At 37.6% G+C, this 14,859-nt stretch overlaps 1 protein-coding gene across 1 annotated transcript in view; it reads left to right on the plus strand.

Annotated features, from left to right (window-relative positions):
- The window catches only part of rxfp1 (relaxin family peptide receptor 1), an 88,566-nt gene that overhangs the window by 56,803 nt on the left and 16,904 nt on the right, over positions 1-14,859 (plus strand). The window contains exons 5-14 of the mRNA XM_034141575.1: positions 3,192-3,263; positions 5,105-5,176; positions 7,031-7,102; positions 7,364-7,435; positions 8,214-8,282; positions 8,423-8,494; positions 9,304-9,375; positions 12,438-12,509; positions 13,212-13,283; positions 13,884-13,955. Of these exons, the coding sequence (XP_033997466.1) occupies positions 3,192-3,263; positions 5,105-5,176; positions 7,031-7,102; positions 7,364-7,435; positions 8,214-8,282; positions 8,423-8,494; positions 9,304-9,375; positions 12,438-12,509; positions 13,212-13,283; positions 13,884-13,955 (717 nt within the window). The remainder of the gene's footprint in view (positions 1-3,191; positions 3,264-5,104; positions 5,177-7,030; positions 7,103-7,363; positions 7,436-8,213; positions 8,283-8,422; positions 8,495-9,303; positions 9,376-12,437; positions 12,510-13,211; positions 13,284-13,883; positions 13,956-14,859) is intronic.

A 14,859-nucleotide genomic window follows, 5' to 3' on the forward strand; every position in this document is an offset into this window, starting at 1 on the left:
CACCGAGGACAATATACACAGTTGGAGTTGTTGTTACTTATACAGGCAACATAGTTCGGGGTAGATAACAAAACAGCTGGATAAATTGCCTAAGTGTGTCCTGGTGGTGGTCTGGTGGGATTGGTGGTTAAGAATCAGTAATCCCTTTAAGAAGTGAATGTACTGTCAGTGTGAGTTATTGGCCAGATGAAATGAGAAAGATCACAGTCGCCATTATCAAACAGTTTTCTGCCTTTTGGAAAGATGAATGCCTACGCCAAATTGTATTATATTTACATGTAGGTTTAGGATGGCATTATTTGAAATAGCGAAATTACTTAAGGATGAAATATTGCATTACTTATTATCAGATCTGGAAACATTTAAATAAATGGAAACGGAAGAAACTCATGTTTCAATAAAAACAATCTCATTCTTTTTTGCTGTCAAGACTTCAGTGTATAGAAAGTGATTCACATAACGCCTGTTTATTAAAGTGTTTTCTTTGAGTAATTAACAGAAGTAATGAAATACCATAAAGTGACTCATATTTCCTTTGATCCTATTGAGTGAAATGTGACTCATTTGCAAGTGGATCACTTTTTTTCAGCTTTAGCTAGATATTCCCATTCATGGCGCCGTGACTGCGGTCTTTTGACTCAGGGGATTTGTTCATTTCAAAGAGTGAGTGCCAGAAAGAGTCAAAGTGAAATGTATGAGTAAGGTGCTTTATGAGTTAAAACAATGAAAATATAAATAAAGGAATTATAAACATTTACTTTAGGTATGACAGTCAAGTCTCAGACAGCTGTAAATCTGCTTCACAAAGCCCTCTGGATGGTTATACAAAACATTACCCCGCAGGTCCAGTCTGTCTAAAGGACTTTATTTTTTTGTTATTTGCCAACAAGACAGGATTATTTTAAATAAAACAATTTCCCTGTTGTCACACCCACAGTCTGTAGTTACATTATAGCTTATCTGTGTGACCTTCGAGCTAAATTGTGTCTGCATTCAGTCTAACGTGAAAGGAACTGATTTGCTAGAAAATATCTTCACTGAATTGTCCCAAAAAATGAGAGTGCTTATGTCTGGAAATAATGTAGGAAGAGTAAGGGAGGGGCTCATATCTTTTCTTAGCTGGTCACAATAGACAATGTCCTGATTGACTGTAGAGGGGTTGGCTTCAAGGATGCACAATGAGTCTGTTATTTTAGAGTGCTGTACTATGGATTTCTCTCGCCTTAATGTTGCTGGTTAATGATTTACTGTCTTCAGGGCTGCTAGAGTCAAATTGCCTGACGTGTTGGAAATTAAAAGTGCAGTTTGAGGTTGTTTGGGACCAACCATGTCCATAAATTAAAAGAGCAACAGCTGTATGAAGTCCCCTAGGTTAATGCTGAAGATCAGTGTGTTAATGCACCTCAGTGGCGGCGCCAGAGTATTTTTGTTGGGTAATCTATGGTACAGACGTATGATAGTACACGTTGAAGATCCAATGGGGATACTGAATTGCGGTTCCGATTGATCTCAATCAGTAAGGCATGACCATAGACTGTATATATAAAGGGCATTGCGCAGACCCAACGTTTCGTTGCTCTGATTGGCTGTAGGTCTATTCAAATTGCATTCGGAGGCATTTCGATCTGACCGCGGCCGCGCTGATATTATAACGCGAGAGAATTTCCACACCTTTTGTGTATAAAAATACTACTACCCACTACTTAGACTATTCCTTGCACCCCTCTTCTAGCCCGAATGGTCTCAACCATATTGCATCAGTAACGTGCACTTTGTTGTTACAGCAGGATCAGTTTGTGTGTTGTGGACAGAAATATACGGGTCGTGTCCAGTATATTTTCGCAATCCGTGTTCTCAACATGCTTACTTTAACATAATTTTTCATGGTGGGGCTAAGGTGGGGCTAAGCCATATCTTGGTATGGTTACAGCCATACCCTGGCGCCGCCACTAATGCACCTTATAATGCAGCAATGCAATAAAAGAAGGGATGAAGATGTGAATGTGATGCAGGTTTAAAGAGGACATATTGTACACATATCTAAGTTCTTATTTGTATTTTGTGCTTATACTGTGACATGCTTACATGTTCAAATGCTGCAGCTTCTCTTTTCACCCTCTGTCTGAAGCCCAGTCTGCTCTGATTGGCTAGCTGGCCAAAATGTTTCAAATATAATTCATTATTATAATTTATGTGGTCTTTATACTATGAATATTTTACTTTCAAAAATGATAATCCTTACAGTATTGCAATGCATCACAATATATTGAATGTGTAGCCCCCTGTATCTTAATACGTTTCATTGTGTCGGATTATTGCCAATTTACAGCCTTAATGTTCCTACTCGAGGCCCAATGTGCTTTGTGGAGAAAACATGTTTGTTTACAAAAACTTCTCCGAGTACATTAAGTGTTGCGACAGAAGTGGACCGAATGGAGTCGTTTATCAATCAGCAAACAAATACAGAGTTAAAGAACTGCGAGCCCTCGGAGACAGAGTTAACAGAAAGAAAATATACGCAGTCCCAACACATAACCCTTTACGGATTAGCCTTTAATCTGTTAAAAGCTTTGGAATCGACAGCTGAATCAAATGGTTACTCTGGGTCTCTTTGAGATGATAACATGGAATTAAAAAGACCAGGAGGCCATTGTGTGTCATGTTATTGACTGACTGTGATTGTTTTTGTTGGTATTTCAATGTGTAAGCTTTGTTAGGATGTGATAATCTATTCAAAGTTGTGAATTTATAATGGCTTGTCTTTGCGAGTAGGTGTATGAAAATGGAATAACAAGGGGAAAAGTATAGACTATCTAACAATAATACATGAAAACTCAAGCGACAAATATAACGTGATTTGATATTGAGATGTAGGAATTCAACTGATTGTCAGTTTAGTTGTGTTTAATACTAAGGGTACTGACATATACAGTATAGTTTAAAATGAGGATAATACTCACCACTGAGAGAGGGGGCAAATTGGTACAGCAAATTGGTGTCATTTTTACATAATGAAAGTTGAGAGTATTATTTTAGTGTTGAATAGGACAATTGATCCTTGAAAGTCTTGAAAGCCCCATTAATGAAAAACGTTATAGCATAATTTAAACCGACATGTTAAATAATAGCATGACTATCTGAGGGATGAGCTGGGCGGCTCAAATTCTGATGTGAGCCTTTCTTTCCTTTAGGTCCCTTCAAAAGAATCAGCTCCTGAAGCTTCAGGCAAACACATTCTTTAAGTACAAAAGCCTACAGAAACTGTGAGTATAACATGAATTATGGATTGAATAACAATATATTGCTTCATTCAAATTAATTTTGCCAATTTTCCATTTTCTTTTGTTTATTTAATTCCCTTTATTCAGTCTTCTTTATTGTCCAATAAAAGGACCTTTTCAGCTTGCATGTGAGCCTACACATTTCATTCAGTAAAGCCTAAAGGGCTGACAAAAAAATCCATCAGAAAGCTGCAGCTGATTCAGAACGCTGCTGCTCGTGTCCTCACTAACACTAAAAGAGTGGATCACATCAGTCCGGTTCTGAAATCTTTACATTGGCTTCCAGTCGGCCAAATAATTGATTTTAAAGTACTATTGCTAGTTTTTAAATCATTACATGGTTTTGGTTGTTGAACTCCTACACAATTACGAGCCATCAAGGTGCCTTAGGTCTTCTGGGACGGGTCTGCTATCGGCTCCGAGAGTAACAACAAAACATGGAGAGGCAGCATTTAGCTATTATGCCCCGACACTCTGGAACAAACTACCCAAATCATGCACGTCCGCAGAAACGCTTACCATTTTTAAATCGAGACTAAAAACATATCTCTTTGCCGCTGCTTTTAATTGAGCTGCTCATATTCGAACTACAGTATGCCTTTTAAACATGTATTGTAGGGCTGTGCAATTAATCGTATTTTAATCGCAATTACGATTTTGGCCTGCCACAATTACGAAAACAACATAATCGAAAAAAACGATTATTTTGCTTTGCTAGGTTGTGACATATTTGATCTAATTTATTTTAGTCTCATTTATTTTTATTTATCATATTTATATATGTTTAGTAGCTTGTTGAAGTGCGCTCCAAAATATTTGTTGATCTTGGTTATTGGTATTTATTATTTTGATATCATTTATTTAAAGTTTTTCAGTTGAATTATACGTTCAGGGTAATCAACAGTTAAAAAGACACTGTTCAAATTATTATTTGTATTTGTTTTAAAGTTCAATAAATTGATGTTTTCAAAGTCAATGAATAATCGTATTTAATAATCGTGATATCAATTATTGACCAAAATAATCGTGATTATGATTTTTGCCATAATCGCACAGCCCTAATGTATTGTATACCTGTGGTGTTTATTTGTATTATCTTTGCTTTGTAATGCCTGTTGTAAAATGCCATTATATAATGTGTTTTTACTGTATTTATTCATAAAAAGTCTTTAATTTGTTTTGTAAAGCACTTTGAATTGTCGCGTACAGAAAAGTGCTATATAAATAAACTTGCCTTGCCTTGCCTTAATGCCTTCACGTGACACCAAAGAGCGGAGAAAATAACCTTTGAGTGACGATACAACAGACGAGTTTCACAACTACAAAGCTGATATGCCCAATAAAAGCTACAGGGACTGCTGGGAATACTTAAAGGAACCATTTTCCTCCTCTGCTTGCATTTATTCATTGCCGACTTCAGTTGTTTATCAACCTCGCACACTGAGGTGGCAGGAGAATAGGTCTGATCCCTCGCCAGGAACCATTTGGCGGTGCCAGGCTGTCATTCGTTTAACGTGATTGAAAAAGTCCCTGAAAATATGCATAAATAAACATCAGAATGAATCGCCAGGTGTGAAAAATACACAAAGAGACAAAACACAGCTGTCAGTGGAAGTTTGTTGAGCTCTCAGTATGTGCAATAAAAGAAGATTGGTATTAAACAAACCAGGATGTTCTGATAGAAGATATTTCTCTTTTCTTGGTTTTATCCCTCACTCAAACAACCAAATGTATCTGTCTTTTTTTGTATAAAACCAACAGACTCAAAAGGTTGTTTTTGTCGATTCTTAACCTGATATGTGCTTTCTTTGTGTTGTGTATAGATATCTTCAATACAACAGAATTCAAGATGTGAGTCCTGACGCTTTCAGAGGGCTGCATAATCTGACAAGACTGTAAGTTTGTACATTTGTATTATATTCAATTATAATACCTTTGTAAACTGCGCACTACTTTGGCTTTTTAAATGTTTTTCTAAGAAATCAAATCAAATCAAGTTTTATTTATAACGCACATTTAAAAGCGATTTTTGGTCGAGCCAAAGTGCTGTACATGTAATAAAAACACATTACTACAATCACAAGAAATACATTGGCTTGCTTTCCTTTTAACTTGGTTAGGGCTACATTAATACCACTACACTACATTATTCTATGTGTGTACAGGTACAACCTCACCACTGAAAGTAGGGAAGTATAGACTTATTGACATCCTCTTCGATCCATGTTTTTTTATATACATTATGTTCACATAATCTTTTTCTTCCGTCCAAGGTTTCTTCCATTTTTTCCCAATGAATTGTCTGGTTTCTTGAGAGTTTTTCTTGAGAGTTTTTCTTGTTCGCTGCGACGGTCTGAGGGTTTCATACGCTGTAGACACTCTAAAGCCCCCTGAGACAAAAGTATAATTTGAGGGCTGTGTAAATCAAATGTAACAGCAAATGAGTATGCTGTTGCATCATGACACCGACCTCCTCCTTATTTAGCATATTACCCTTGACGTATACAATGTACAATGTGTTTATTAAGGGCAAATGAGTTAGTACTTCAAGTACAATCCTCATTGCTGCTCTGATTTTCTGAGAGCTTCTTCGGAGAGCAGAGCCTTTTTTCTTACTTCCTTTTTTCCACCGACTATAAATAGTCAATTCCTTGGTGAAAGCATCTCTGGCTGAAATGATTACAGAGAGCAGAAAGGACAATCTGATGCCACATAGGGAGCGCTAGGGCTGATGAGTTCAACTTAAATGTCATATCAACGGGAGGTTCCATAATGGTAAAACCATTTTTAGATATCAGGCACAATGGGACCATGGTGAGCCGACAGTAATCTTCCCTCTGCACTATATATAACTTCTCAGTTTGTATTGCATAAATGTTATTAAGGAACAAAAATGTAATGCTAAGGGACTAATAAATATAACATATAAATAGTATGGCTTTGTGTAAGTGGCTCTCTTTCTATTGCCAGTTTAGCCTATAGTATTGCCGTATATGGCTCTGTACTTGCTGTGATTTTACTCTGTTTACACTCAAATAAATGGTGGTAGCACTGGAATTGTGAACACATCACATTTCATTTCCATTACAATAAATACTTCATTTCAACAGAGTGGGTGCGTTGGAGAGCAAAAGGGAAATTTATTTGAGTTTATATATAACTTTTTTGTTGCATAAATGTAAGAAAGAAAGATATAAACAGAATAGTAGTGCACATCAATATCACTAAAAATAAATATAAGTATGATTCTAGCTAATACAAAGACAAACTATTAGATAAAACTTGATTTGATGCACATATATTATTAAAAGTGTAAGTATGAAATATGAAATTAAATTGCAATACCTGATAGTATAAATCAAAGTTTATTTATATAGCCCAATATCACAAAACACATTTGTCTCAGTATGCTTTAAATATGACCAAACATGAATGAATGCTAAAAGATAAATACAATTACAGAAAAATAATTAAAAGACAAGATTGTGTAAAATACAAATAAAATGAGAACAAAAAGACTAAAAATGCGATAACACTATAAAATAAGATGCCATCATGGTAGGACCCAGGAGGACAAGCATAGGGAATAATCTGAAACCAGCTCTATAGGCTTTATTAAAAGGAAGTTCTTCAGCGCACTCTTAAAAGTATGGACACAGTCTGCCTCTCTGATCAAAGCAATAAAAGAAGGAAGCATGGTTTCCGTTCGAGCATCCTCTAATCTTCCAAACTCATCTCTCCTCTCTCAGGTATCTGAGCTACAACAGCATCTCTATCCTGAAGCCGGGGGTTTTCAAGGACCTGCACAAGCTCGAGTGGTTGTATGTTTCTTCTCTACTGAAAGAAAGTTCTACAATAGTGTTAACGGATTCTTTACTTTATGTAAATGCTTTGCCATAGGCCGAGAAGTCCAGTTTTGTGATGAATAACTCCTTCTGATAAAACGTATTTACTTCCCTTGCATTGTTTTATTTTTATTGCACTTGGGTAATACTTCGCCCAAATCTTTATTAATGCCATTTCAGCCGAATCAATACTCTGCGAATGAGGCTGAAACTGTATCCTGTGTTTTCTTGTTTCAGGATTTTAGAAAATAACAATATCCAACACATATCCTCCATGACCTTCTCAGGACTGAACTCGCTCGTTTTACTGTGAGTTCTAAGTTTGCACTTTTTCAGAGTTTTCTTTGTGTGGTCTCTTAAGTCCCTGACACACCAAGCAGTCACCAGAGAACTCGCCGACGCCGATGGGCCGACTGTTGCGTCGCCGTGTTCTCCTGCGTCTTGGCCATGTGTCGCACTGGAACACACCGCAAAGACTTCAGCCGAGCACGTACGAACTGCGCATGCGTGAGTGGCAATAACTCTCCTTACCAGCAGGCGGCGGTAGTGTGTATTCGTCATTCAAAAGAGGCAACAACCGGAAGACAGAGAAGAAGAACAGACTGCGTGATCTAAACAAACAACAAATAGCGTGTGCGTTCCATTTTCACTCTCGTCCATCGAAAACATGTTTCGTGCGGTACTGGAGCTATCAGCCATTGGAGTGTTGCTTGTGGAAGACATTCTCAAGCAACCGTTTCGCTTCTCATGCACTGATTCGCTAGCTGAACAGCCAATCAGATTTGTGATTTCGTTGTCCGACTGCCTGTGGCCGACGCACGGCCGATTCAACATGTTGAATCGGCCGTGCGTCGGCCATGAAAGGCCAAATAAGGCGTGTCACGGCCGACGGTGCGGGACACACCAAATTGAGTTTGGGCGACAGGGCACGCTTCGTCGTCCGACTAACGAAAACAGCCGATTTCGGCCTGGTGTGTCAGGGCCTTCATCAAACCATCAAATGTTCTGCTTTTAAAAGCCTTTGTTGAACTGAATGAGTGTTCCTCCTGTACCTCACGTTCTTTCAATGTGTCTCCCTGATCGACAGGGTTTTGTTGAACAACTCTTTGACAAAGCTGGATGACATATGTCGGGAAATGCCAATTTTGAACTGGCTGTAAGTAACATGTCAAGAAATCATGAGATGTCTTGTCAAAAATGTGGCATGTATTTTGATGATTTTTTCCCTGTCTTTGTGTGTGTGGTATGTGTCTAATATTTCCTGTGTGTGTGTGCCTTTCATTACCCGTCTTGCAGGGATTTGGAGGGAAATCTCATTGAAACCATTGGAAATGTGTCTTTCTCCTCATGCAGTATGCTGACAGTTCTGTAAGTAGATATTTACATAATTTAACGCATGACGCAGGCAAAGATTTAGCTTTAATATTAAAGGTCACCTATCATGCTATTTTTAGGCAATAGCATAGGTCTCAGATGTTTCAAAAGTGCAGATTTTATGTATAAAGCTTAAAAAAAGAAAAATTGATTAAAAAAAAAAGGAGGGGTCTGAGCTCATGCGGGACCCGGCAGCTACTGTCTAAACTAAATACTGCCGTGATGAAACGCCATATCATGGATTATCAAGGATTATCTCTGAAACAGTATGGAGCTCAAAGGCTTTCTCTCTTGCCGGTTATACCACAAGGTGAGTTCCTTTTTATTTCCTGCTTCTTCACACACATGCTCTCCAGTACAGGTTAGCTCTGAGTGTTAGCGATGCTAATGTAAACACCGACCATATTACGTCCAAAACAGTCGGGCATTGTTTCTGATAGCAACGTTTCTGATAGGGCCGTGGGTGTAAAGCCAGCCTACATTTCCGATATTACGTCATATCGGACGCAAATCTGGATCAGCTCCGTTGTAGCCCCGTTTTTAGAGATTTGGGTACGGAGGAAAAGAGAGAGGGTTTTATTTTCTGACGCTGCGTGAGTTCCCCCGACACACCGGGGACACATATTTATGTATAAAAGACATCAAAACACTTTTGCCTGAATTCCTATGAGATGCTTTCAAATCAGCCTCCGTTTCCCAACATGTTATTAGGCTTATGCATGGACTCAATGCTGGCAGTTCTAATTAAAAAGTTTAAAAAGTAGTCATATGATCCTTTGTTTGTATGTATTGTCTTTTTCCAGGGTTTTACAGCAGAACAGGATCAGCCACGTACACGAGCAAGCTTTCTCAGTCCTCCCAAGGCTTGGAGAATTGTAAGTTCCTCCTTTTTTTGTATTGAGCAAACAAACTTTGAAGAAACAAATAACATGACTTTGACGATTCAGCCAAAATGCAATATGCACTTTAGTGCTGCTTATTCTTAAGATGTGCTACACATGGTGACTATAGAGAGCTGCGGAAGATAATGAAATGAAAAAACAGTTCGGGAAAAAAGCAATAAATGCATCGTAAAGAGACATTTTTGTGGATGTTTTGTAATAATTCAATTTCTGCTTAATATTTTTACTTTAGGGCACCGTTTTAAAATGTATAGCCTGTGCTTTTAAAAAGTGTTTGAGCTTTCTTATAAGCAGTAAAAAATTCGAAATAGCTGCAAGCAACAACTGATACCATTCAAAAACACAAGTCTAACGAGCTCACATTTAGAATGAAGGCTTGAATGATCAAACGCATGTTGTTTTGTTAGTGAAGACCATTTGTTCTCCTGTGCCCTGTTAGCTGTGAGGCCTGGGGGCGGTCATTTCTGTCTTTGCTTTGTTTTGTGTTGTAGTTAGTGTGGGAGGTTTGTCCAAAACTTGGTTTCAGCAACATTTAAACTTGGCAGATTGTAGACGTATTTGTGAGCTAGGTGCTTAAGGTTTACAGTATTTTGGTTAGTTTTCAAAATAACCATTTGCCTAACTTTTTCCTCAAAGACAAGTTTTTCAGAATCTACGGATTGGGTCTTTGTTTGATTTTTTATGATTATCTATGGTCTCCAGAAGTAGAATTTTGCTGTTTGTTAGCAAACCTGACACTTTTCGACTTGTGACAATCCCAAATATAAACCAAAAAGGTAAGAGCTAAAATAAAGTGATATTGAAATTCATTCATATTTCCCAGAGGAGGAACCACTTTCAATGTAAGCCCTCATTAGCGTTCCCTCTATTTCCATCAGTTAATGGTAAATTGTTGTAGAAAATATCTCAGAAACTAAAAGATGATTCCTTTAAAGGTTTAAGACATGTATTTCAACTTGCACAGGTACAGTTACACAGTAAACCTATATGCAGTTTATTTGCGGTTACTTTTAAAATGACTATAATTGACTAAATCCAGGAACTTTCAAGAAAACTACTGCGGACTTTGACCGAGATGGCCAATGACAATTATTGGCCCAGTTAATTGAACATAATCTAAGTCGTTTTGAACATACTTTTCCCCTTTTTTTTATATTTTACATACATGGCTGGCTTTATGTCATAATACAGTGTTGCCACCATATTAGTAAGGAATGTCTAGTTGTAGTATAACCTTGAACATATGTGTTTGTATTCTGTATTGATGTTTTCCTTTTATGTACTTGCATTCCACTCTTCAGTTCTTGTTTCTGACTTTCTCACGAACACAGAGGTACACAAGGTGCTAGAAGTGTCACAGCTCTTTACTTCCTACCTTTGATGTTGTTGCACCCTCTTGGGCATTGTGCAATATGTCTCTCTGTGATCTTTGCAAAGTGCCCGTTATTTTCATTGTATGGGATTTACTGTTGGCTGACAGAATCCTTTAGTCTTTCAAATTGTTTTATTTTAGCCATTAAAAGCCTCATGAGTCTTAACAGCTCTTCTTAAATCTTTATTGATCTTGTCTTTTTAATAGATAACATGTTTAATGTTAATTAAACCACATGAAATTGGACTTCTGCTACCAAAAACACTAGTCAATATATTTGAAACTCACATACTTTGGATCAGAAATGGTTAAAATGTACCTGATAAACAATTAGCATCTGTCTGTGCTTGTCTTTTAGAGAGTAACAGATGAGTGTTGGACAACGCTTTAGGAGTTATTCACAATAATCTAAACCTCAAATACCAAAATTAACATTTATTGTTGCCAACAAATCCCATGAGAAGAACAAAACCAACAATCAGTAAGTCCTTTTAGACAGTTGTGGCCAAAGCCTGATGAAAATAAAACATTCCTCTGTGCCATTAACACATCTCTGAGCACAGGATTTGCAACAGGAAATATTTTTCTAATCCAATTCGTATTTATGAGTAACATCATCTTAGAACTACAATGCCCTTCTGTTTTTAGACAAATACTTTTGTGACCAATTTGTGAAGCCAATGAAGAAGTGCCTAAATCCTGCATTCTTTCTATTCGACTGCTCATCCATTGGTTGCAAAGAGAACTCAATTTGTATAGAGGTGTATGAGAAAATGACCCTACTCTTACTAGATGTGTTGCCCCATTCAACATTTACCTGATCCTTTGATGGTTCTAATTACTGGTTTGAAGTCGTCGTCAATAAAGCATGAGGTTATTTTGTAAATGATGGTCCCAGTTAGAGTAAAATAGACAATAAAGCATATGTTTGACCTCCGCAGTGTTTTCCAGTTTGGGTGTTGTGTTTACGCCTTACAACTTTAAACCTTTCACATTTCTTTAGGTCCTGAAAGTTATATGTAACATTTTGGTATCCATGAATTGTCTTGTTCAGTTTTCCGTTTAATTTAGTTCCACTATTTTGTGTCATTTTAAGTAAAAAAAAACGACATTGCAATAGCCAAAAGCAAAGATGGTGACACCCAAAATGCCAAACGTATGGTTTCAAAAATATAGTCCATAAAACCAATGAGTAACGTCTTGGTGAATTATGTGCACAAAACATTGTCTATGTATGCGACACATTTAACGATTTGTTTCATCAGTAGGAATAAATGAGTTGGGAGTGAGGGCTACAGTTAATCTGAATTAGTTGCAAAGTATATTGAGATCAACTTACATATTGTGGGTTTTAGTATTTTCATTATATTTCTTTACTAAGAAAGACAAAGGCTCCATTTACATATAACCCACAACTGAATAAAGCAAGTTCATGTTTTGTGATTAATGAAAATCGTCGGTGCCTCAACAATCTGAATTACTTTATAAAGTTATTGAGGTTTGAATGTTTTTATTGTGTATCTTTGGAAATCCTCTCCCTGTACATTGTAAAAAGTTTCATTGATTGGATTATTTTTGTTATGATCTGTCGGATACCCACTCATAAATATTTATTGCTTGCTTTTCTTTCCGGAAACCATTGTGGATTTGTCTCGGGGCGCAGGGATCTATCGAACAACAGACTGGAGGCCATCCCACCTAATCTCTTTGTTTTACTCGGGGATTTACTCCAACTGTGAGTTATATGTACACAAATGCACCAGGATGTACAGTTCTGTATACCTTAGCAATAACATGAATATTTATTAGGGTTTATATTTTGATGCTGTTAAGAAATTACCATTAATTTGTTCTTCTGAATCCCTCGTTCTGAGGTTATATCTGAATCTAACACCCCTACATTTTAAAACATACTTTAGAGAGATAATAACAGCTTGAAAATACTCTACATGCCTATTTCTGAGAAAACAAAAATAGACCATTTGCATTATTCAATGAAATTCTACAGAATTGACACTTGACAGGCAGTTAATGCAATGAATGTCAACAATGCGGTGGGTGTATAACAAGATGTCAGGTAACGATAAATATTGCAAGGACACAGCTTCATGAACATGCACCAGTTGTGGCTGTCACATGTAGCGGAGAAATGTGGACCCAAACATGAAGACAGGAGCGAATAACAGAAAGATACCTTTATGTAAAGGCCAAACACTTTGGAGACATGTTTGTATATATCTGAGACCTATAATATATTGATGAAAAACAGTATAATAGGGGACCTTTAAATACAAGGAAGTAATGGGAGAAGACTTTATGATAATGGTAGTTAAAAGCAACCACCCACTTGCATAGAAAACGTTGCATAGACACTTGTTAGGTAAAATGGAATTGATTTCGACATTAATTGAATGTTTTCTTATCTTTTATCTTTTAGGAATATATCATATAATCCCATCATGGAGCTCCAAGTCGACCACTTTGACAAGTTGCATAAACTGAAGTCATTGTAAGTACACACTATACCTCTCCTGCAAATGTAAGAGAAAATAAAGAGGCCCTTTTATGCTTTTTGGGGATTTGACTTCCCTGTTGTCTGAAAAAACCTCTATTGGACTACTTTGTTTACTTCCTGTAACACAGTGACATCACCTAGTAACACTCGTGCTTAGCGCTCCAACACATTGTACGTGATAGGGCTCAGACTGGGCTCTGGTTTCAGACAGAGGGTGAAAAGAGGTGCTGCAGCACAGGCAGTATGAGAAGAATAAAGAGCTTTTTGAGCAGTACATTAGTAGTAGTATTAGTAGGCAAAGTAGAGGCACAAAATACAAATATAAACCTGGACATTAGCATAATAGGGCCCCTTTGAGTTGGAGTTGAGTCATTCAGCTCGCATGCTTAAAGTTGCAGAAGAGCAGAACAGAAACACATCAGTGATGGACCTGTACAATGTGAAATGTTCACATAAGTCCTTGAAAAGCTATTTGCTGGGGACCTTTTGAGGACAGCTTTTGTGCTTCTGAAAACTCTTTTATCAGTTATAAATCCATAAAGCTAAATGTGTCTGTGGAACCTGACTGTATATATATCTATGTATACTCTCCAGGAGCATAGAAGGGATCGAAATTGGAAACATACAACGGAGGATGTTCGAACCTCTCAAATACTTGACTCATATGTAAGTACTCCATTTTCATTTTTGTAATGCTAAACAAAGGTTGCGCTAGACTTTTTCGCTGCCCATAATTTTGACGGACAGGATCGTAAAGTTTCCGTCAAAATCCATTATTACCCGTCGGTCTGTACACAACTGACGGGGGGGGAAGAGCACGCTCGTGAACTGTCAACGGGGGGCTTGTGAACTGTTAGCGCCGGTGTTGTGTCAAATTATGCACCCCCACCGTGAAATGCACCCCGTGTCACGGGAACGCGCATTTCTAAATGAAACGTTTAGACCTTAAAACGAAAAGTAAACGTCCAGGGTTTTTTTAATGGTAATTTTCAGACTGTGAGTCGTTTAGTGGTAGCTGGTCCCTCGGCTCATGTCGTCCCCTCGGGCCACCTGTGCGTCAACAAATAATGTCCCCCTGGCCAACGTATATTATTGCAACACCCCAACCATCAAAATATGGAGCGAAAAGTTTAAACACAAGAATCAAGACTATATGAGCTGTCATAGACGGAATATATTCGGTTAACGCAACCTCTGCTGCTAAACCTCATTTGGCATCGCATGCTGATTCTCACCATATTCCTTGTGGAGAGTCCAAAAACAAGCCTTATCGAGATTGTCAGGGTTCTCTTCCAACTGGGAGATGATTAAGTCAGGCTTAATGTAATCCATGGTCTCTGTGTGTATAACAGCTGAAGATGCACATGCACTTCTGGCCAGGGATGCAATGGAGAACAAATAAAGGCTCTTTCAGCATTGCAAACAATCATTGAACCTCCTCCAGGCTCTTTATTCCATAGAGTTTCATTCATGTTTCAGTAGGATAGTTAGTTTTGCTCTAATCGATTAATTTAGATATAGCTCTTCTCTGGTGTTTCTCTTCTTTCACCAATACAATGGAAGTAAATGT

The sequence above is a fragment of the Trematomus bernacchii genome, unplaced genomic scaffold, assembly GCF_902827165.1.
Source record: "Trematomus bernacchii unplaced genomic scaffold, fTreBer1.1, whole genome shotgun sequence".
NCBI classification, from domain to species: domain Eukaryota; kingdom Metazoa; phylum Chordata; class Actinopteri; order Perciformes; family Nototheniidae; genus Trematomus; species Trematomus bernacchii.